This window comes from Symphalangus syndactylus, chromosome 19 (genome assembly GCF_028878055.3).
Source record: "Symphalangus syndactylus isolate Jambi chromosome 19, NHGRI_mSymSyn1-v2.1_pri, whole genome shotgun sequence".
In the NCBI taxonomy this organism is placed as follows: Eukaryota; Metazoa; Chordata; class Mammalia; order Primates; family Hylobatidae; genus Symphalangus; species Symphalangus syndactylus.
Window position 1 is genome coordinate 81,249,824 of NC_072434.2, and position 22,521 is coordinate 81,272,344.

Below are 22,521 nucleotides of genomic sequence, written 5' to 3' on the forward strand. Positions count from 1 at the left end.
CCAGGTTGCTAGTCAGATTGAGGTTGAGACGATCCAAGGAGTGGAGCCAGGAAGACGAGTTTTGAAGAGAGCACAAAGGAGCATCAAGATCTTCAAGGTTTCAGTAAGGATGTGACGCTTGTTCAGAGATACTAGGAGATGTAGACTGAAAAATTGTGGTCAGATGTTGAGATTTCTGAGATGGTATACTTCTTCGTGGGCATCAGGTTCTGCCAAAGCAGGAAGAGGATAAGGGAACAGAAGTACCATTTGTTGAGTGTCCATTATGTGCCAGACATTTGGTGCATTATCTTTTTGTTGTTTTTTTGAGACAAGGTCTCACTCTGTCACCAAGGCTGGAGTGCATTGGTGCCACTGTGGCTCACTCTAGCCCACTGTGGCTCACTCTAGCCCACTATGGCTCACTTGAACCTCTGGGCCCAAGCAGCCCTCCTGCCTTAGCCTTCCGAGTAGCTGGGACTACGGGCATGTGCCACCATGCCTGGCTAATTTTTTGTATTGTTTTGGTTAGAGACAGGGTCTTTCTATGTTGCACAGACTGGTCTTGAACTCCTGGCCTCAAACAATCCTCTCACCTTGGCTTCCCAAAGTGCTATGATTACAGGCGTGAGCCACCATGGCTGGCTGATGTGTTACCTTATATTAGCATATAGCTACCCTGTGAAGTAGGGTTATAATATTTTTGAATGAGGAGACTGAGACTCAGAGAGTTTAAGGGACTTGATTAAATTCTTTTTTTTTTTTTTTTGAGACGGAGTCTCGCTCTGTCGCCCAGGTTGGAGTGCAGTGGCGCAATTTCGGCTCACTGCAAACTCCGCCTCCGGGGTTCACGCCATTCTCCTGCCTCAGCCTCTCTGAGTAGCTGGGACTACAGGCGCCCGCCACCACACCCGGCTAATTTTTTGTATTTTTAGTAGAGACGGGGTTTCACCATGGTCTCGATCTCCTGACCTCGTGATCCGCCCGCCTCGGCCTCCCAAAGTGCTGGGATTACAAGCGTGAGCCACTGCGCCCAGCCTTAGCATGTTAACATTGTCTGAATTCAAGTTCCGTGTTTATTTATTCATACCACGTGCCTTTCTGTGAAATCCTTACATCTTTTTGCATCTCTACCTTCTAATACAGTGCCTTACTCTTAGTATATGGTCAAAAGGTAGCTGGTGATAATGGTGGTAATAAAAGGGCATGTTTATTCTGGGGGCACAAGAAACTCTAAAGCTCATAATTGACATTATAATCTCTTGTTGCAGGAATACTTGCTGGCTGGGGCAGATATCATTGAAACAAATACTTTTAGCAGCACTAGTATTGCCCAAGCTGACTATGGCCTTGAACACTTGGTAAGCATTCCATTGTTCCATGTGTCTAAGATGCTTACGAGCGTTTGCTGCATTGGTAGTTGCTAGTGAGTAAAGCACTAGAAGCTGCAGAGTCAAGCTAATGCCTAGTTATCTGTTGTTTATGATGAGAAAATGGTGTGAATCCTTCCTGCTTGTGAACACAGTGGCCCATTCATTTTCCAACTGGCTTCTTTTATGGGCAAGTAATAATCAAGTATAAATGATACTTATTATGCAGTAGCTGTCGATAAAGGCGTAATCATTGACCGTATGCACACAGTATTGTGAGGCCTTTTTAAGTATTAGAAGGCAGCCTTAGTTTCTTTTTTAAAAATTGTGATTAAATACACATAAAATTTATCATAATTATTTTTAAGTGTACACTTGAGTGGCATTAAGTACATTCACAGTATTGTGCTATCATCACCACTGTCCATTTCCAGAACTTTCTCATTTACCGAAACTGAAACTCTGTACCCATTAAACAACACCTTCCCATTCTACCCCCAACTCCAGCCCCAGCATACTCTTATTCTACTTTGTCTCTATGAATTTGACTATTCTAGGTACCTTAGGTATGTTGAATTATACAGTATTTGGCCTTTTGTGACTAGTTTATTTCACTTAATGTAATGTCCTCAAGGTTCATCCATGTTGTAGTATGTGTCAGAATTTCCTTCCTTTTTAAGGTTGAATAATATACCATTGTGTGTATATACCACGTTTTGCTTATTCATCTGTTGATCATTTGGGTTGCTTCTACCTTTCGGCTATTGTGAATATGCAGTGTTGCTATATACATGTGTATACAAACATCTATTCAAGTCCCCACATTCAATTTTTTTGTATATATACACAGAAGTCGAATTGTTAGATAATATGGTAATTCTATGTTTAATTTTTTGAGGAACTGACATACTGCTTTTCAGAGTGGCTGTACCTTTTTTTTTGAGGCAGGGTCTCGCTTTGTCACCCAGGCTGGAGTGCAGTGGAGTGATCTCGGCTCACTGCAACCTCCGCCTCCTGGGTTCAAGTGTTTCTCCTGCTTTAGCCCTCCAAGTAGCTGGGACTACAGGCTTGCTCTACCATGCCCTGCTAATTTTTGTATTTTTTGTAGAGACAGGGTTTTGCCTTGTTGCCCAGGCTGGTCTCGAATTCCTGAGCTTAGGTAATCTGCCCACCTCGGCCTCCCAAAGTGCTGGGATTGCAGGCGTGAGCCACTGTGCCCGGCCGGCTGCACCATTTTACATTCCCACTAACAGTGAACAAGAGTGTCAGTATTTCCGCATCCTCGCCACCATTTATTTTCTTTTTTTTTTAAATAGTAGTCATCCTAATGATACTGTTGGCAGATTTGATTTCCTTTTAATCAACATGATGCTTCCATATTTAAATTTTATAAAACCTTAATGATAGAAATATATGGTAGATGCCAATGTCCCCATTTTTGTTTGAAATATTTCCAGACACGTTATTCTGTTTTTATGTAAGCAGTGTTTTCCAGTTACTTTTGTGTTATTTTAGAGCAGAAGTTGGCCAACATTTTTTAATAAAGGGCCAGATAGTACATATTTCGGCTTTGTTAGCTACAGACAGTCTTTTGCAACTACTCAACTCCATCATGTAGTGTGGAAGCAGCTATAGATGTTATATAAATAAATGGACTTACTTTATCCCAGTAAAACTATTTACAAAAACAGGCAGTGGACCCAACTTGCCCTATGAGCCAGTTTGCCAACACCTATTTAGGATATTCTGGTTGTTAAATTCCTCGATGTGGTTATTCAAGACACATAGGATCTTAGGAATTCAAAGGAACTTGAAAATCACAAGTCTAGGTTCTCCTGACTTGGTCTGTGGAAGAGCTTCTGGAGGGCCGTGAACCTCCTTGTATCATAGGCAACACTGTGTGTGTATGTGCATATTTGCTTTTCATTTCCTGGTGAGAGGGTTCATAGTCCTTTATCAAATTCTCAGGTGTTTAATAATACGCAAAAAGTTCAGAATTACTGATTCCAACTGTTGTACATGAATCAGGGCCTGGAAAAGTTGCTGTGGGAACTGCCTGGTCAGGCAGTGACAGACTAGTGCTTTGAACCTGCGTGTTTTGCCTCTTAAGCCTATGCTTTTTCCATTGCTTTATTTTTTTCTTTATTCTCAGAATATTTAACTACATAGGTTATTCTCTGACATGCTAGATGTCTAGGGATTGCCCTTTTTAGCGGCTAGCTCATGGTTTGGGAGGATAACCTAAAAGCAGTTCCCGAGGATTCTTATCTTTCCTTGCTGCCTTTCAAGTCTGGAGCTGATTTGCCTGCTTGGCTAAGATTTCACTCAGACCTCAAATTAATTCACTCTACATTTCGTTACTGAAGAAAACTGGGTATTAGATGGTCATGAATCCATTATTTATTGTGTGGAGGAAAAGAAGGACAAGCTAACGTTTGTGGTTGATACATTAGGCCTACCAGATGAACAAGTGCTCTGCAGGAGTGGCCAGAAAAGCTGCCGAGGAGATAACTCTCCAGACAGGTAGGGAATGTTCTTCTCTTTTTTTGCACACGTGGTTCCTTTGATATTGTCAGCTATAATGTGCTGTCCTTATTGCAGTTTTTCCTTATGCGGCCTTTGGCTTATGAGCAACACTGCAGACACTGTACTTTACATGTTTTAGATTACTTCTCTGCACTTTCATAATCAAGCACTCAACATCTTTGAATTGATGCCAACCCTGTGGTCCTTGGGCTCAGAATTTGCTCTTTCACCCTGGGTTAGCCTGACTTTGTAGCTAGGCCCCTGACTTCCTTGTGTATTTAGAGCTGAAATAATTTATGTCTCTTTGGAAGCACATCATCAGGTCATTAAAAGTAACAGCTGGCTATTTTGATGATCTTGGCTATTATTAGGATATTTGATCTTATTTTTTTAAAGCCACCCTCATTCCCGTGATTGGCTGATGATATAGGTAGAGATATTGTCTTTCAAGCATTTTCCCTTTATACTATTGATGTCCTTGAAGGCTCTGTGAAGCACACAAAAAAGTGTGGCATTAGATTCAGTCTTGCTGGGATTTGAAAAGTGGCTCCTGAAATAACTAGCCTCCTGGCTGGATGCCATCAGAACACTTGGGCACCAGCTGGTAGGAGGCTTTGAGGGAGGGAAAGGAATATAAGAAATATATGGAGCCCCTTAAGATTTGGAAACGTGAAGTTATTGCCAACAGGAAAGCAGAATTGCTATGAAGTTATACACAGCATACTAATGAAGACCAAAGCAGTTTACAGGAACTCTGTTTCTAAGAGATAGTGTTTAAATTCATGGAAATGCATAGACTATTACTCCAACAGAGTCACAGGTCAGAGGACACTGAACCAGCTAAAGCAGGGAGAGATAAGGACATTTTTCTCATACCCACGTTATTGGTTAGCTTTGGGGATGCAAAAGAATATTTGGGCCTGTAATCTGTTCAAAAGCTGATTTATCAATTAGCTGATAGTCCTCTCCAGTTAAATTACAAAGCATAGCCCAGGTTATTGAGTGGCTAAAGTCATCAAAGGTAATGAGCAGTAGGACCCTGGCTTCTTTGCGAATGAACACAACTTCCCACACCATTTGTAGAAGCACCTGGACTCCAGGCCAGAGGAAAAGTTATTAAAGAAAGATTTGCTCTGCTTCATACTTCAATTTCAGGCTTTATAATTGTTAATCCTGATTTAGTATTTCCTCCTAGTGAAGGGCCTGCAATATGGTACTAGAGAGCATTTCAAGTTAAATGCTGCTGTAAGGTGATTTTGCAGAACTTACGTTAAGTTCAAAACCTTCAGGGCTTCATAAAATTAGGAAGAGAGGGAATTTGTCCAAACACAGCTGTGGTGATAGAAAAGGATGTACTTACTGAAATGTTTTAGTCAGTTGTGTGAGAATTCAGAGTTTTGGGGACTGGTTTCGTGATAATATGTGCATATCTCCTATATGGCATAATTTCCTTAGTGGGATCTGGGGCAGCCCCATGATCAAATATATGTAAGCAGAATCTATGAATCATCTAAGTTGGATAAAGACTATAAATAGTCTCTTGTTAGTTTAGGAGAGGTCGAGTTTTATTGTCAAATTGAGAAAAAAGTTTGGGCTTTTAGAGCTTTTTGGATTTCAGAGTTGTGGACAAAAGATTATAGACCTGTGTTCCAGAAAAAAATCTTATTGGCTATTCATTCACAACAAAAAATGTTCAGCCACTTAGAGATTTCACACTTGTTTTTGTTTTCCCAAAGGAATTAAGAGGTTTGTGGCAGGGGCTCTGGGTCCGACTAATAAGACACTCTCTGTGTCCCCATCCGTGGAAAGACCGGATTATAGGAACATCAGTGAGTATTTACCATATATAATCATTGATCTTGGGCAAGTACCTCTGTGCTTCAGTAAGCTATAAATCTGTAAAATGGAACCAATAACAGGATCTACCTTAGAGTTACTGTGATTAATCCACGTAAAAGGTGTACAGCAGTGCCTGGAATATAGTAGACATCTAAATAGAAAGTTAGCTATGGTGATGATTATTATTTGAACTTGCTTTCAGATATATATGGTGGTGTGTTAATGCTGTTTTGTCAGCTGTGGAAATGAAACCAACTAAAATAAAGCTGTAAACTCAGAAGTTGAACAAATTTGGATACTAGGTTTGTGGTCTCTTATAAAATAGCACACAATATCCTCATTTATCAGAAGGCAGTCCAAACTATCTAGACATCTGTATTAGTCCATTTTCACACTGCTGATAAAGACATACAAGACTGGACAATTTACAGAAGAAAGAGAGGTTTAATGGACTTACAGTTCCATGTGGCTGGGGAAGCCTCACAATCATGGCAGAAGGCAAGGAGGAGCAAGTCACATCTTACATGGATGGCAGCAGGCAAAGAGAAAGCTTGTACAGGGAAACTCCCCCTTACAGATCTCGTGAGACTTATTCACTCTTATAAGAACAGCACAGGAAAGACCTGCCCCCATGATTCAATTACCTCCCACCAGGTCCCTCTCACAACATGTAGGAATTCAAGACGAGATTTGGGTGGGGACACAGCCAAACCATATCAACATGTTAGCATTATACATGTTATAAACTACCATATATAAACATACTTATATTGAGATCTGACAAAACATCCAAGTATCTAGGTCAATTTCCAAGCATCAAGACTGTAGGAAACAAAAAGCATTAAAATATCAGAGCTGAATAGTCATGATACCATGTCTGGTAGTGCAGTGGGTGGAGATGATGAGATCAAGCAAGTATAGTTTGTAGGTTTTTGGTTTATGGAACTTTGTGTGTCGTGATACCATACTTTTTCACCAGGAGTTGCTCATACCAGGCTTGTGTGTTGTTGATGCTCTCTTTGGTCTAGACCTGCCAGTGGGGAGCTAACTTCTCCTTGCTCTTGGGCTGTACAAGGTGAAGTACAGTAAGTTTTTACTTAACGTCTTTGGCAGGTTCTTGAAAACTGCATCTTTAAGCAAAATGATGCATAGCAGGCCCTCAAATGTCATTTCCTTCAACAGAATTTCATTATAATGTTGATTAGAAAGAAAATACTGGTTTTGTTACATACTGTCTCAAAGTTGCAATTTCTGAGAACCCGTCAACGATGTTACAAGAGGACTTTGTTGTATAGGCTCCTCTATTGGATATCTGAGCATTTTTTCTTTTTTAGTTGGGAGATAAAATGGGGAGAGAGATGACCTCTCATGTGGAAATAGATAACCCAAGACATTTCTTTTTTTTTTTTTTTTGAGACAGTGTCTCACTTTGTCGCCTAGGCAGGAGTGCAGTGGCGCAATCTTGGCTTACTGCAGCCTCCACCTCCTGGGTTCGAGCGATTATCCTGCCTCACTCTCCCCAGTAGCTGGGGCTACAGGCACGTGGCATCATGCCTGGCTAATTTTTATATTTTTAAAGTAGAGTTGGGGTTTCACCATGTTGGCCAGGCTGGTCTTGAACTCCTGACCTCAAGTGATCTGCTCGCCCCAGGCCTTCACAGTGCTGGCGTGAGCCACTGCATTGGGCCAACCCAAGACATTTCTAACAAAAATTTTACCTAGGAGTGATTGAACACTTTTTGTTTGAGACTGAAATTGCCCACCAGACAGGTTTCTTCTCTGACAGAGTTGGTGTAAGAGCAGAGACAAAATCTGCGGGCTTGCACCCCTTTATCACAGAGAGTGACTTCAGCTCAACCTTGTGACCTCTCCACATCAGTGTGGCATGTTTTTCACTGCCATCTCTTAACCGGTTGATTGAAATGAGCTATGGAAAGAATGATGTGTTTCAGAGATGTTGAATAGGGAGTAGATGTTCAAGAAATTCATACACCTTCCCTCACCTTACCTCTCACTCCTCAGCTCATACGTGGGAAGTGGAAGCTATGTGGCAGGTGTTTAGGAACAGCTGTCTTCAGCTTACTTGTTTACCTTCTGTCCCTGCCACCTTTCTTTATTTGGTTTCTTACAAAAGATCATGTTCTTAAACTATGCATTGTAAATCAGCAATAGTTCACAGGTGCCAGACCTACACTCGAGATACCCTAAGGCCATTCAGAGGATATTGATGACTGATGTGCTGGGTGTGATTTACTTTTTGCAGCGTTTGATGAGCTTGTTGAAGCATACCAAGAGCAGGCCAAAGGACTTCTGGATGGCGGGGTTGATATCTTACTCATTGAAACTATTTTTGATACTGCCAATGCCAAGGTGAGTGAAGGGAGAAAAAACAGACAAGGCTGGGGTGAGGGCTGTGGGTGAGTCCCCTAATGTAGGGAGAAGATAGTATTAGCCATTTTCAAAGTTAAATAAATTACCTGTATTTGCTCTATTTTATTCTTGAGTATTTTTAACTGAGGCCAGTACAATAAGAAAAACTTAAACCTGCTTTTGAAGCTTTAAAAATAACTTTTTTCTAATTATGAAAGTAAATATTTTCATATATAGCTAGTATAAATGCGTATATCCTGAGGTAATAAATACATGCTGCTGGTTCTAAATTTGAAAGATACATAAATATATGGAGTGAAAAGTGAATATCCTTTCCTTTCCTAGTCTCTAGTTACCCAGCTCCTTTTCCAGAGACAACTACTATTACCAGTCTGGGGGTCCTGACAGATGCGATACAGATACAAGCATGTGTGTATGTGTGTGTTTGTGTTCCTTACATACATGCAAAGGCACATAAGTGTAGGGAGAGAGAAGCAAATATCCTTATACATATGTTTTTACACAGTGTATCTGTAGGATACATTTCTACAAGTAAAATTGCTGAATCAAAGGGTATGTGCACTGTTAATTTTTATCTTTAGTGTCAAATTACCCTCGTTTGAGACTGGACTCATTTATACTGCCTTCAGCAAGCAATGTACAATAGTGCTGGTTTCACGACACCCTCACTAGCACTGTGTATTATTAAACTATTTGACCTTTTCCAGTTTGACAGGTGGTACCTCACTGTAGTTTTAATTTGTGTTTTTCTTACTACTAATGTAATTGAGCATCTTTCTTCAGTTTTAGAGCCATTTATATTTCATTTTCTATGATTTATGTCTTCTGTCCTTTTTTTCTATTGGACTTTGGCTTTTTGAAATTGAGTCCTTTACTGAGGAAATCAGGCCCCTCTCAATAATGAGTAGCAGCTCCTGTCCTCCAGTTTGTTTGACATTTGACTTTCTTTATGGTGGTGATGGTAGTAGTGTTGTGGTATTGTTTGTTTGTGTGTGCGTTTTAATGGTGTAGGAGAATTTTTCTTCAAGGTTGTATGGTTGAATTTACAGATTCTATTTTTTTTGTTGTGGAGGGGAGACTATACTTACAGAGCCACCCCTCAGTTGAAGAGAAGAAAAAAATGGAAAAATGGCCTTTTCCTCCCTAGTACTTTACAGTTTCATTAAATGTTTAATTGTTGTGGGAATCAGACCACAGGTCCAGAATTTTTGAACTTTTCAAAAAAATCATTTTCTAAAATACTTGCAAGCAGGAAGAATGTAGAGAGCCACTACCAGCCTGAAGCTAGATGACCACCCTACCTCGTTCTTAACACATCACTTTCATTGGGTTCTTTTTTATATATCTTTTTAGAAATTGTTTTGTGAATCTGCAGTAAACAAATTATAATTTGAAAAGGAATTCAGATATACATTTTGAAAATGAGAGCAGTAACAAACAAGATAAGGAATATATCTGAAATGAGATTCATATATACATTTGAAAAGAGTCACGGTATTGTTCAGATTAGAAATAAGAGGGATTAACATGAGGGTTAAACATTAAGGATAGGTTTTGTTGAGTTTCTAAGTTTTTGAATGTGTGGCATACATTCTGATTATATGAAACTAATGTCCCTCACAGTGCATCTGGTATTTATTTTGGAGTGAGAAATAGAATCGAGAGCTAACTTTTTTCCTTTAAAGTTTAGTTTTCCTACCACCATCTAATAAACATCCTGTTATTTCACAGTGATAGGAATGATGTGGAGCATTATCCTTATCATCCAAAATTCTGGAGTGCATTTGGATTTAGTGTTTTCTAGTAATCTCTCTGCTGATATGACACTACTGTACCATTTACCATAACATTAGAATATGTCTGAGTAACTGGTAGGCTTAGATTTTTTTTTTTTTTTTCATTGAGTCCCACCCCCTTTTCCAGAAGTTTCATGGCTATTCTTATATGTTTGTTTTCCATAAGATCTTTAGGATCAATTTGTCTAGTTCTAAAGAGAAAATTCTGGTATTATTGATTTAGTAACTTTCCATGAAAAAAAACCTACCATCACAGGAAAGGTACACATTAATTACAGGTTGCATTCTGATTTCAGAGAATTAATTGTGAAAACATACATATCTTAGAGTCAAGAAATATAATGATAAAAAGAGAAGATCCGTTATCTGGAACTTAAAATGTGGACTGAACAGCACAGAATAACATAGGATTTGTACCTTTACTACCTAATCTAAGCTCATGCTGTTTTTCGCAATGATGGATACTTTTGGTTCATATACCTACCATGTGTATAAAAGGATGTGAAAGGCAGGGACATTCTTATTTATTTATTTTTGAGGCAGAGTCTTGTTCTGTCATCCAGGCTGGAGTGCAGTGGCATAATCACAGCTCAACTGCAACCTTGAACTCCTAGGCTCAGGCAGTCGTCCTGTCTCAGCCTCCTGAGTGTTATTTATTTATTTTTAATTTTTATTGAGGAAAGGAAGAAAGAATACCCCTTCAGCTCCTCCTCAGAGGAAGTACTAGTTCCTAGGTGAACTTTCAGTCAGCTTTTGTTTTGTTTTAATATGCACAGTATTACACTTGAGAAAGGGGTGCTGGGGTTGTGCCTTATAAGGAAGACACTTCTTCCCAGAGAGCTTGATGTATATCTTATCTGAAGAGGTCCTAGAAAAGGGTGCATTCGAATCAGGAAGTTAGACTAATCTTGGACACAGTCTCAGAAATAAAGACGTTCTTTCTTTTTTCCCTGACAGGCAGCCTTGTTTGCACTCCAAAACCTTTTTGAGGAGAAATATGCTCCCCGGCCTATCTTTGTAAGTTCTAAAGTGTTTGCACAATACATTCTGTCTTTTATTATTAATTGTCCTTTTGAGCATGTTTCCCCCCCACCGCCTTGCATAGTAGAACTATTAATAGTATCTTTTAGAAGTCACCTACTTTAACTTCCATTGTTCACTTCCCTCCCACCACTTCTGGACCAATAACAGTCTTATATCTGGAGAGGCAAGGAAAATGAATCTAGAAGTAGCTGATGGAAGGCAGACTGTTTAAAAGAAGCCCACTGTATTGGTCCTTGAAGCCTTTGGCTTCAAGGCTCAGTGTCATTAGGGCCCAAGGAGGGGTGGACTTGCATGCTGATGGCCACATACCCAACACCTAAGACACCAGACTGCCAATTTATTAACTCAGTAGGCAGACCTCTCTGCGAGTCCTAAAATTGCTTGGTGAGAAGCGAATTGAATCAGAACAAGGGTGTTAGATAAATCCAATGTTTAACAGCAGGAGGTCAGGATAACTTGATGTTATCTCTGGGAAATCTGCCTCTAGTGAGACTGGATGTGTGAATTCCAAAGTTGTTTTGGTCATTGCTTTTGCCTCAGTGACTTTCCCTTGACTCTGTTTCTGTGGCTTCCTGCCTGTTCCCCTAGTCTCTTGGCACATGTCTGTTCTGACTGTTACAGAAAGTGCTCCCTTTGCATTTGAGTTCCACATTTCTTTTCCTTGTAAAAGAGCAAAGGAAGTCAACTTGTTCATTTTATTTTGCCTTTATATCTATATTCTTAACTTGAGTCTGTATTGTTGACTTTGTTTACTTTGTCAATTCAGATTTCAGGGACAATTGTTGATAAAAGTGGGCGGACTCTTTCTGGACAGACAGGAGAGGGATTTGTCGTCAGCGTGTCTCATGGAGAACCACTCTGGTGAGTGATCCATCTTTCTATAACTTCTTTTCTTTTTTGGGGAACCTTTTCTGATGGCTGTGGAATGTGAGCTGGGAGGGGATTGCTTCCACATATTTTCACTGTACCACTTCTGCTATATTGACTTTCCTTTAAGTACTTTCAGACTTTTCTTTAAAGGATTCAGAAGATCGCTGCCTAAATGGGTCAATTTGAGGGACTGGGAGAGTTCTTATACTTCCCAATGGTTGCCTGTTTGTCTGTAGGCGTGCGCCTTATAGTTTGCAGTGCTTTGCAAATTTTAGGGCAGTGCCACTCCCTATTTATGAGGCAACCAGAAGCAATCTGTCATGGAATAAGGTGGGAATTCTAAAGCTCAGGTTTTTATCTGTAAAGTGAACATGGCAGTTGGCATGGTGGTGTGTGCCTGTAGTCCCAGCTACTTGGGAGGTGGAAGCAGGAGAGGATCTCTTAAGGCCAGGTGTTGGAGGCTGTAGTATACTGTGATAGCTCCTATGAATAACCACTGTATTTCAGCTTGGCCAACATAGCAGGACTCTGTCTCTAAATAATTAACATGACTTTTACAATCTATTTACAAATATCTCCCTATTTATAGTTTATTTTTCATATCCAAATGTTTTAAATTGTGTACTTTGAGTGACATGGAAGAGTATCTGAGTATATATACTGTTTTTTGCCTGGACTTTTTTTATTCCTGGGCCTTTTTCTTCTATTCCTCCTGCCTGGAAGCTATGCTGGTCCCCTTCCCCCTTTCCCCCTTTCCCTCCTCCATACCTCTTCACTCTGCTGAGCTTTGAGACTCATCTCGGCCGGGCGCGGCGGCTCACCCTTGTAATCCCAGCACTTTGGGAGGCCGAGGCGGGCGGATCACGAGGTCAGGAGATCGAGACCACGGTGAAACCCCGCCTCTACTAAAAATACAAAAAATTAGCTGGGTGTGGTAGCGGGCACCTGTAGTCCCAGCTACTCTGCAGGAGAATGACGTGAACCCGGGAGGCGGAGCTTGCCGTGAGCCGAGATCGCGCCACTGCACTCCAGCCTGGGTGACAGAGCGAGACTCCGTCTCAAAAAAAAAAAAAAAAAAAAGACTCCTCTCAAGAATCTTCCCTCCAGAGAACATTCCCTCTCTCACTAGCCCAAGTCGATGTTCTTCGTTTACTTTTATTTTAGCCTTTGCCATAAAAAGTAAGAGTAATAGACATTTGTTGAGAGTTTGCTGTGTGCCAGGCTCTATTCTAAGTGCTTTATGTGAATTCTTTAATTTTGGCAATAACACCTTGAGGGTAGGTACCGGTATTAATGTCCCTATTTTAACAAGAAGGGTACTGAGACTCAGAGGTAACTCACCCAAGGTGAAGTAAATAGAGGATCTGGGGACAGGAGCATACTTTTAACCACTGTGTTAGATCACATTTTATCAATTATGTGATTTTTTTTCCACACTTAAATGTTTATAATTACAGAGTGCATCTTACAGTTGACTTAATGTCATATTGTGATTTCTTAAAAGGCGCTATTAATTTAAAGTGCATTAATAGGCGTGTGATTGGGCCTGACAACTAAGCAAATCATTGTCTCGAACTGGGTTGTGATGACCTCCTTCACAGCTTATGAGTTTTTCCTGAGCAGTCTCTTCATCTTTATTTCTCTAGTGTTTAGTGGAATTCTCGGCACATAGTAGGGATGTAACAAACGTTTAACAAAAAAACTGAGGGTAGGAAATGTAGAGGTCTCTGAAGACAAACTTTATCTAGTTTATTTAAATTTTTGTGCCTATCGGTGAGTAGTTGGAGCATTCCTCCCTTCACTGTCTTTCTCTCTTCCCGCCCCTTTGCTAAGTCTGAATTTGTTATGTGGTTAAGTAAATGTCACTGTAATGGATATATGTTACTCATGATGTATTTGTCAAAACCCACAGAATATACAAAACCAAGAATGAACCCTAATGTAAACTATAGACTTTAGTTACTAATCATGTATTGCTACTGGTTCACATTCTGATAGGTATACCACACCAATGCAAGATCTTAATGATACAGTCTTTCCTAGCGATTAGGTAAAACCTCTGTGTTGTCCTTGGTGTCACTGGAGTCTTTAGTTTGCTGACAGTTCTCAAGGGCCCCTTAGAGGACGTTCTTCCTGCCACTGCCTCACCTCCAGGAGCCCCAAGATGAGGTTTTATTGAGGTCTAAATAATTTATGTTTTTATTTCTTAAGCAAACATTCAGTTAATCCTGACTTTTGATCCACTCAGTAGTTAATTAAAAATTTTTAAAAATAATCCTTTCTATGACTTCAACTACAGTCTATTCACAGAGAGAATGTATTTGCTGTCTACTTCGTTATGAATCTTACAGACTGTAGGGGCAGATAGAAGGCAGCAAATAATATGTGAAAAGGATACATATTCCTACATATATGTAGGAAACTTTTGCTTACTGACTTGTGATTATCACAAACTATGGAACAGTGGGATAGAGCCTTTATGTTACTGGTAATTCATCAAATATTTATTGAACTACTACTATATGCCCTGGAATACAGTCCAGTGTGGAATAGTCCACACTAGGAGAAATGCATAAGTAAATTAAAATATAAAATACTCACACAGTGCTATACAGAACTATGAATAAAAATCTGGCAATACCTAGGAGTAATGGAGTTCTTGTGGGATTTAGAGACAGCTTGTAAAGAAGGTGACATTTGAGCTAGGTTTTGAAAACAGGAGACAGAGTTTTCTTTTTTCTTTTGAGATGGAGTCTCAAAATTCTCTTATTATCAACAGCTTGCCTTGGTGTGGTACACCTATTACAATATGAACCAATATCAATACATTATTATTAACTAAAGTCTGTAGTTTACCTTAGGGTTCATTTTTGGTTTTGTATATTCTGTGGGTTTTGACAAATATATCATGAGTAACGTACATCCATTACAGTGTCATACAGAGTAGTTTCATTGCCCCAAAAATCCCTTATGCTCCACTTATTTATTCTTTTTCCTGGCTTCTCACTGTCTCTATAGTTTTGCTGTTTCCAGAATGGAATATAGTTAAGACCACATAGTATGTAGCCTTTTCACATTGGCTCCTTTCACTTAGTGATCTTCATTTAAGGTTCATTCATGTCTTTGTAGGCTTGATAGCTTATTTCTTTTTAACACTAAATAGTATTCCGTTGCGAAGATGTACTACGGGTTTTTTTTCTATTCATGTATTGAAGACCATCTTGGTTGCTTCGAAGTTGTAGCAATTATGAATAAATCTCCCATGGCCTTTCCATGCTAGTCACAGAGGGGTCCATCCAGCATTGTTTTGGATTTCCAGTCTAACTTAAAGGGAAACTTTCACAATGTCCGGTGCCCTTGATGTCCTGCAAATGAAAGAGGAGGATGTCCTTAAGTTCCTTACAGCAGGAACCCATTTAGGTGGCACCAATCTTGACTTCCAAATGAAACAGTACATCTATAAAAGGAAAAATGATGGGATCTACATCATAAATCTGAAGAGGACCTGGGAGAAGCTTCAGCTGGCGGCTTGTGCCATTGTTGCCCTTAAAAACCCTGCTGATGTCAGTGTCATATCCTCCAGGAATACTGGCCAGAGGGCCATGCTGAAGTTTGCTGCTGCCACCGGAGCCACTCCAGTTGCTGGCCGCTTCACTTCTGGAACCTTCACTAACCAGATCCAGGCAGCCTTCTGGGAGCCACGGCTTCTTGTGGTTACTGACTCGAGGGCTGACCAGTAGCCTCTCATGGAGGCATCTTTATGTTAACCTGCCTACCATTGCTCTGTGTAACGCAGATTCCCCTCTGCGCTATGTGGACATTGCCATTGCATACAACAAGGGAGCTCACTCAGTGGGTTTGATGTGGTGGATGCTGGCCTGGGAAGTTCTGCACATGCGTGGCACCATTTCCTGTGGACACTTGCAGGAAGTCATGCCTGATCTCTGCTTGTACAGAGATTCTGAAGAGATTGAAAAAGAAGAGCAGGCTGCTACTGAAAAGGCTGTGACCAAGGAGGAGTTTTCAGGGTGAATGGACTGCTCCAGCTCCCGAGTTCACTGCTGCTCGGCCTGAGGTTGCAGATTGGTCTGAGGCATGCAGGTACCCTCTGTGCCTATTCAGCAGTTCCCAACTGAAGACTGGAGCACTTAGCCTGCCACAGAAGACTGGTCCGCAGCTCCCACTGCTCAGGCCACTGAATAAGTGGCAGCAACCACTGAATGGTCTTAAGCTGTTCTTACCTGGGCTGTTAAGCAACATGGAAATAAGGCTGATGGAAAATAAGCATCAGTTTATTTAAAAAAAAAAAGCTCCCGTGAAGATTCACGGCAGGTTTTTGTGTAGACATAAGTTTTCAATTCATTTGGGTAAGTAACAAGGAGGGGATTGCTCTATCTTATGGTAACACTGTGTATCTTGTGAGAAGCTGCCAAACTCTCCTCCAAAGCTGCTGTTCCATTTTGCATTCCTACCAGCAGTGAAGGAGAGTTCCTGTTGTTCCGCATCCTTCCCAGCACTTATTTGGTGGTGTCAGTGTCAGATTTTAGCCATTCTAATAGGTGTATGGTGGTATCTTGTTTTATTTGCAATTCCTTAAAAACATGATAATTTTGAACATCTTTTCATATGCTTCCTTGCTATCTGTATATCTTCTTTGGTGAGGGGTCTGGTCAGCTCTTTAGACAGTTTTAAAAATTGCATTTGTTGTTGAATTTTAAGAATTCTTTGTATATTTTGGATACAAGTCTTTCATATTCTACTTTCTATTGCTATAACAGAATACCTGAGATGGTAATTTATAAAGAAAAGAGATTTATTTAGCTCACAATTCTGGAGGCTGGGAACTTCAAGATTGAGTGGTCACATCTGGCAAGGGCCTTGTGTTGCTTTGTAGCATGGCAGAAAAGTGAAAGGGCATGTTAGCATGTGTGAAAGAGAGGGGACAAGAGACTGGCTTGCTTTATAACAACCTGTTCTTGAAAGAACTAATTTATTCCCTTGAGAACTAATTCAGTCTCCAGGGAACTAACCCAGTCTCTGGAGAAAGACAGTAATCCATCTTAATGATCTAATCATCTGTAAAGGCCCCACCTTCCAATGCTGTTTCATTGGCAATTAAATTTCAACATGAATTTTGGCATGGACAAACCACATCCAAACTATAGCAAATCCTTCATCAGATAATGTGTTTTGCAAATATTTTCTCCCAGCCTGTGGTTTGTCTTCTCATGTTCTTAATACTCTCTTTTGCTGAACAGTTTTGAATCTTAGTGAAGTACTAGTTACCAGTTTTTTTTTTTCATGGACCCTTCCTTTGGTGTTTTACCTAAAAACTCATTGCCAAACCCACGATCATCTAAATTTTTTCTGTGTTATTTACAAAATTTTAATTGTTTTGCAATTTATATATAGGTCTGTGTTTCATTTTTAGTTAGTTTTTGTGAAAGATGTAATGTCTGTGTCTAAATTAACTTTTTCAAATGCAGATGCCCAGTTGTTCCAGCACCATTTGTTGGAAGAATATCCATTCTCCATTGGATTGCCTGTGTTTCTGTCAAAGATGAGTTGAATGTATTTGTGTGGTTCTATTTCTGGACTCTATTCTGTTCCATTAATCTATTTGTCTCTTCTTTCACCAATTCCACATTGTCTTGATTGCTTTAGCTTTTTAGTAAGTCTTGGAGTTGGGTAGGTCAGTCCTTCAACTTTTGTTTTTTCTCTCATTATTGTGTTGGCTGTTCTGGGTCTTTTGTCTTGCCATATAAACTTTAGAATCAGTTTGTTGATATTCACAAAATAACTGTTGGGATTTTCATTGGGATTCTGTTGAATATAGATCAAGTGTGAGAATTGGTATCTTAACAATATTGTCTTCCTCTTCATAAACTTGAAATATGTTTTCATTTATTTAGATCCACTTTGATATCTTAAATTGGAATTTTATAGTTTTTTTTTCATATAGATCCAAATATTTCATTTGTTTTGGTGCTAGTGTAAATGGTTTTGTGGGTTTTTTTTTTTTTTTTTTTTTTTTGAGACAGCATCTTGCTGTGTCACTCAGGCTGGAGTGCTGTGGTATGATCATGGCTCACTGCAGCCTCAACCTCCCAGGCTTAATTGATCCTTCTACCTCAGCCTCCTAAGTAGCTGGGACTACAGGTGTACACCACCATGCCTGGTTAATTCTTTTATTTTTTGCAGAGGTGGAGTTTCGCTGTGTTACCCAGGCTGGTCTCAAACTCCTGGGCTCAGGTGATCCACCTGCCTTGGCCTCCCAAAATGCTGAGATTATGGGCATGAGCCACTGTGCCTGGCCTGTGTTTTTAATTTCAAATTTTGATTGCTCATATCTGGTATCTAAGTAAACAATTGAGTTTTGTATAGTTACCTTGTATTTTGAAACCTTGGTATAATTGCTTGTTAGTTCAAGGAGTTTTTAGTGATTCTTTGGGATTTTCCACATAAACAATCATGTCATTTGTGAACAAAGACAGTTTTATTTCTTCCTTTCCAATCCGTATGTGTACCTTTTACTTTCTATCTTTTCTTATTGCATAGGGACTTCAAATACAATATTGAATAAGAGATGAGAGTGGATATCCTTGCCTTGTTCCTCATCTTAGCAGGAAAGCATCTAGTTTCACATGATTAAGCATGACATTAGCTGGAAGTTTTTTGTAGATACTCTTCATCAAGTCAAGGAAATTTCCCCCTATTCCTAGTTCGCTGAATTTTTTTAATGAATGAGTATTGGATGTTTGTTAAATAAACTTAATTTTGGAATCATTCCAGATTTACAGAAAAGTTGCAAAGATAGTGCAGAGAATTTCTGTATATTCTTCTAGTTTTCATGTTAACATAATGCATGACTATGGTACTTCTGTGAAAACTAAGAGTATATTACTATAGGTTGAGTATCCCTTATCTGAAATGCTTGGGACCAGAAGTGTTTTTGGATTGCAGAGTTTTTCGAATTCTGGAATATTTGCACTATACTTACAGTTTAGCATCCTTAATCTGAAATCTGATAGGATCCAATGAACATTTCTTTTGTGGGTCATGTCAGTTCTCAAAAAGTTTCATATTTTGAAGTATTTTGGATTTCCAGTTTTCAGATTAGGGATATTTAACTTATATTAACTAAACTCTAGACTTTATTCAGATTTCAAGGGTTTTCCACTGATAATCTGTTTTCTATCCAAGGATCCAGTCTAGGATGCCACATTGCACTTAGGAATCACAGTAAAAGGAAAAAAGTAAAATGTGAAAACATTAGCGATCACATAGTCTAGCAGCTTCATAGTTGGTTCATAAATTCTGGAAGACTTCAGGCCCACCACCCACTGACAACCTTGTAGGATAGCAGGGACGCTGCCTGTGGGGTAGGGTGTAAGTCCTGGTCTGGTCTCCTGGACTTTAAGAGTGGCTTCTTTCCACCATTCTATGTTCCTTCTGCCTCCAAGATTTCCTTTTCCCTTCTTTTAAATTTTGCTTTCAGGTCAGATCTTTTTTTTTTTTTTTTTTTTTTTTAGCAGTGTTAGTTTGCTGACATTTCTGTCCCTCAGAATACCGTGTGAACTGATTTAAGGAGTCCATCCATAGGCAGCGTCTTTCAGCTGTAAGGTTATCTGAAGATGGAGACATTGGCAAAAATATTTAGTGCTGCAGGGGACCTCAATGAGATGGCTTTGATGGTAGTTGAATAAAAGTGCTTTGAATAAGGAGATTTATTATCCACTTGGTTTTAGATATATTGTCTCCATATATAACTTATATGCGTAAATATGAATGAGAGATGATGCTTTTAATATGTTTTTTCTGTTTTTCTAGCATTGGATTAAATTGTGCTTTGGGTGCAGCTGAAATGAGACCTTTTATTGAAATAATTGGAAAATGTACAACAGCCTATGTCCTCTGTTATCCCAATGCAGGTTTGTGTTTCAAGGGGGTCACACATGGGGAGATAAAAATAACATAAGACATGGCGTAGATGAGGTAAGAGATCTTGAATAAAAGATCTTGTTTGGCAGGTGTTGTTATAGTTGACACTTAATTAATGAAGAGTATCTGGGTGCAGTGTTTCCCTGTAGACCTGAGGGAAGTTCGGCTCACCCTGAAGCTTCAGAATAGTACAAAACTTCCGGAAATGAGCTTAGTCACATAACTGACCAGAGCTTTGCCTTTGGTGACAGCACAAGCCTTGTGGACATGACCAGAAAGATGGGTGTAAAGAAGAGAAGAGAGACCCCTTTCTCTGGTCCACTCTGTTAGTAGAAGAGCAAAAGAAGAATCTTGTGTGGTGTTACCTTTTTCTTCTCTGAAAGCTCGGACTTGCAGCTCATTATGTGGAAATGTTTTGAAGATATTTGTAGACAGTTCTCAAACTGTCCCATTAAATATTGGTAATTTGTTCAGGGTTAATCAGATTTCCCTGTGAATGTATTTGAGCACTGCTTAGCTACTTAGAGCGAAAAGTCATTTTCCAGCCTCTTTTCTCCAAATATGTCATTTTAATGCACAATAAATTTTATTTCCCACCAGGAGTAAGATAACTGGAAGCAGATAATAAGTAAAACAAGAAACTGCGTTGTTATAAGCTAAAGTCTTACTTGGGAAAATTTATTTGAAAGGAGACTGGTTGATTTTTGTTAGTTTTTAATGGCATGTTAGTTGCTCATTAGTTCAAAGGTTATGTAGTATTCCTTCCACCCCCACCCTCAAGGGGCTATGTAACAAGAATGAATGAATTTCCCTTATGGGACAGGGTGGGGTTGGGGGTATTCTGTTCTGCGTAACAGTGAATAGAATCTTTTCTTTCAAATGGAAAAGAAATAATGAAGTTCATTTTCCTCTGTGATTTTTTTTGTTTTTTTTTTTAGTTTTTTGGGGGGTGTGGTATCTCTTTGTTTACTGTGTAAATATTATGTGTTTGTTTTTGCAAGTAGTCACCATTTAATATAAATATAAAATTATATAGTTATTAACGTAAAGTCTTTAAAAATACAATGTATATTTGTTAAGGCAATTTGCAATAATGGTTGAATTATCCTTTCTCAGGTCTTCCCAACACCTTTGGTGACTATGATGAAACGCCTTCTGTGATGGCCAAGCACCTAAAGGTCAGGGATCCCCGTTTCACTGGCTTTTTAAGAGAGACAGAAAGATTGAATTTTAGATTTCGAGTATTTAGAAGGAGAATTTTCCCTGAAGAAATCCCAATGTACATATAACAAAAGTTTAGCTACCCCAAATTAAGGTGCTAGAGGCACGGGGAGGGGGCTGTCAGCATCCTTATCCTCAACTGGTACTGGTGGCTGTTGGAAAATTCTCATTGAGGTCCACTCCAAACTAATTGAGACTTGGCGCTCCTCTGAGATGTTGCTTCCCCTGCAGCCTTCCCAAGTTGTAGCTTTCTGCCCTCACACCCTTCAGACTGCTGGGTGGAGTAGATGTCCCCCTGGCCGCCCATTGTCACCTCCGTCATTCTTGCTGTCTATCATACACCGGCCATCGTTTAATCCTAGGTCATGAGATCATGCTATCCACTGCTGCTTCTTATTGCACTTAGCTACTAATCCCTGGGTCTCTTTCCCCTTGTTCCTTGAATTTTTACCTTCTATTTCACTGACATTCTCTCTTAAGCTATTTCTGACTGACTTCTTATGATTTCATTATCTTTGTAGACAATCTTTCCAATACTCTTGACTTCTCAGCTCCTTGACGTTGTCTCTTAGTTATGGTGTTCTTTATTCAGTAGCCCATGGTTAAACTCTAGACTCATGCTGTCCCATATGTAGCCACTACCATATGGTTTTTGGAGCCCTTGAATTGTGTCCAGCGTGACAGAGGAACTGAATTGTTATTTAAACATTTTTTAAATTAATGTAAATTTTAAAATCAATACTCTATTTTGTGTTATTTGAAGATGTGTTATCCAACTCATATTCATTCAGCTCAGAATATGGGTAAAAAAATCATTAGATAGGCAAATCTCCCACTGAACTTTATTTTTTGTGTTTATTTTTTTGAGACAAGGTCTTGCTGTGTTGCTCAGGCTGAAGTTCAGTGGTGTGATGCTAGCTTACTGTAGCTTGGAATTCCTGGGCTCAAGCGATCCTCCCACCTAGCGTCCTGAGTAGCTGGGACTATAAACACATGCCACCATGCCCAGCTAATTTTTAAATTTTTTGTAGAGATGAGGTCTTGCTATATTGCCCAGGCTGGTCTCAAATTCCTGGCCTCAAGTGATCCTCCTGCTTTGGCCTCCCAAAGTGCTGAGATTATAGGTGTAAGCCACCATACCCAGCCTCTCACTGCATTTTAAATGGTATAAAGGATTTCACAACATCTGAACTATTCTTTGCTTTTATCCTATGTCTAGGGCATGTGACATCTTTATATCTAGCGTTAAGTATGTTTGACTCTCTTTTTAGTATAGTCTTAGTTATTCAGAAAGTATAGATGGCTTTTATGTTGAATTGGCGGTAATGAGTTTAGAATTCAGATGAACTTGCTGAAACTTTGTCTCTTCCTAAATGCAGGATTTTGCTATGGATGGCTTGGTCAATATAGTTGGAGGATGTTGTGGGTCAACACCAGATCATATCAGGTAATAATCACCTATAGACAATATATCTAAAACCAAGTGGATAATCAGGTAATAATCTAAATATGTACCTTTTGTTATGGGCCGAATTGTGTCCTTC

At 39.5% G+C, this 22,521-nt stretch overlaps 1 protein-coding gene across 7 annotated transcripts in view; it reads left to right on the forward strand.

The window, feature by feature from the left end:
* Positions 1–22,521, forward strand: part of MTR (5-methyltetrahydrofolate-homocysteine methyltransferase) — a 138,130-nt gene that overhangs the window by 9,859 nt on the left and 105,750 nt on the right. For all 7 annotated transcript variants that reach the window (XR_010114832.1, XR_010114831.1, XR_010114830.1 and 4 more), the window contains exons 3-11: positions 1,251–1,340; positions 3,803–3,872; positions 5,612–5,704; positions 7,978–8,084; positions 10,859–10,918; positions 11,712–11,806; positions 19,646–19,746; positions 20,873–20,934; positions 22,357–22,424. Coding sequence is in view for 4 of the 7 variants with exons in the window: in XM_055233441.2 (XP_055089416.1) it covers positions 1,251–1,340; positions 3,803–3,872; positions 5,612–5,704; positions 7,978–8,084; positions 10,859–10,918; positions 11,712–11,806; positions 19,646–19,746; positions 20,873–20,934; positions 22,357–22,424 (746 nt within the window). In the remaining 3 variants the exon portion in view is untranslated. The remainder of the gene's footprint in view (positions 1–1,250; positions 1,341–3,802; positions 3,873–5,611; positions 5,705–7,977; positions 8,085–10,858; positions 10,919–11,711; positions 11,807–19,645; positions 19,747–20,872; positions 20,935–22,356; positions 22,425–22,521) is intronic.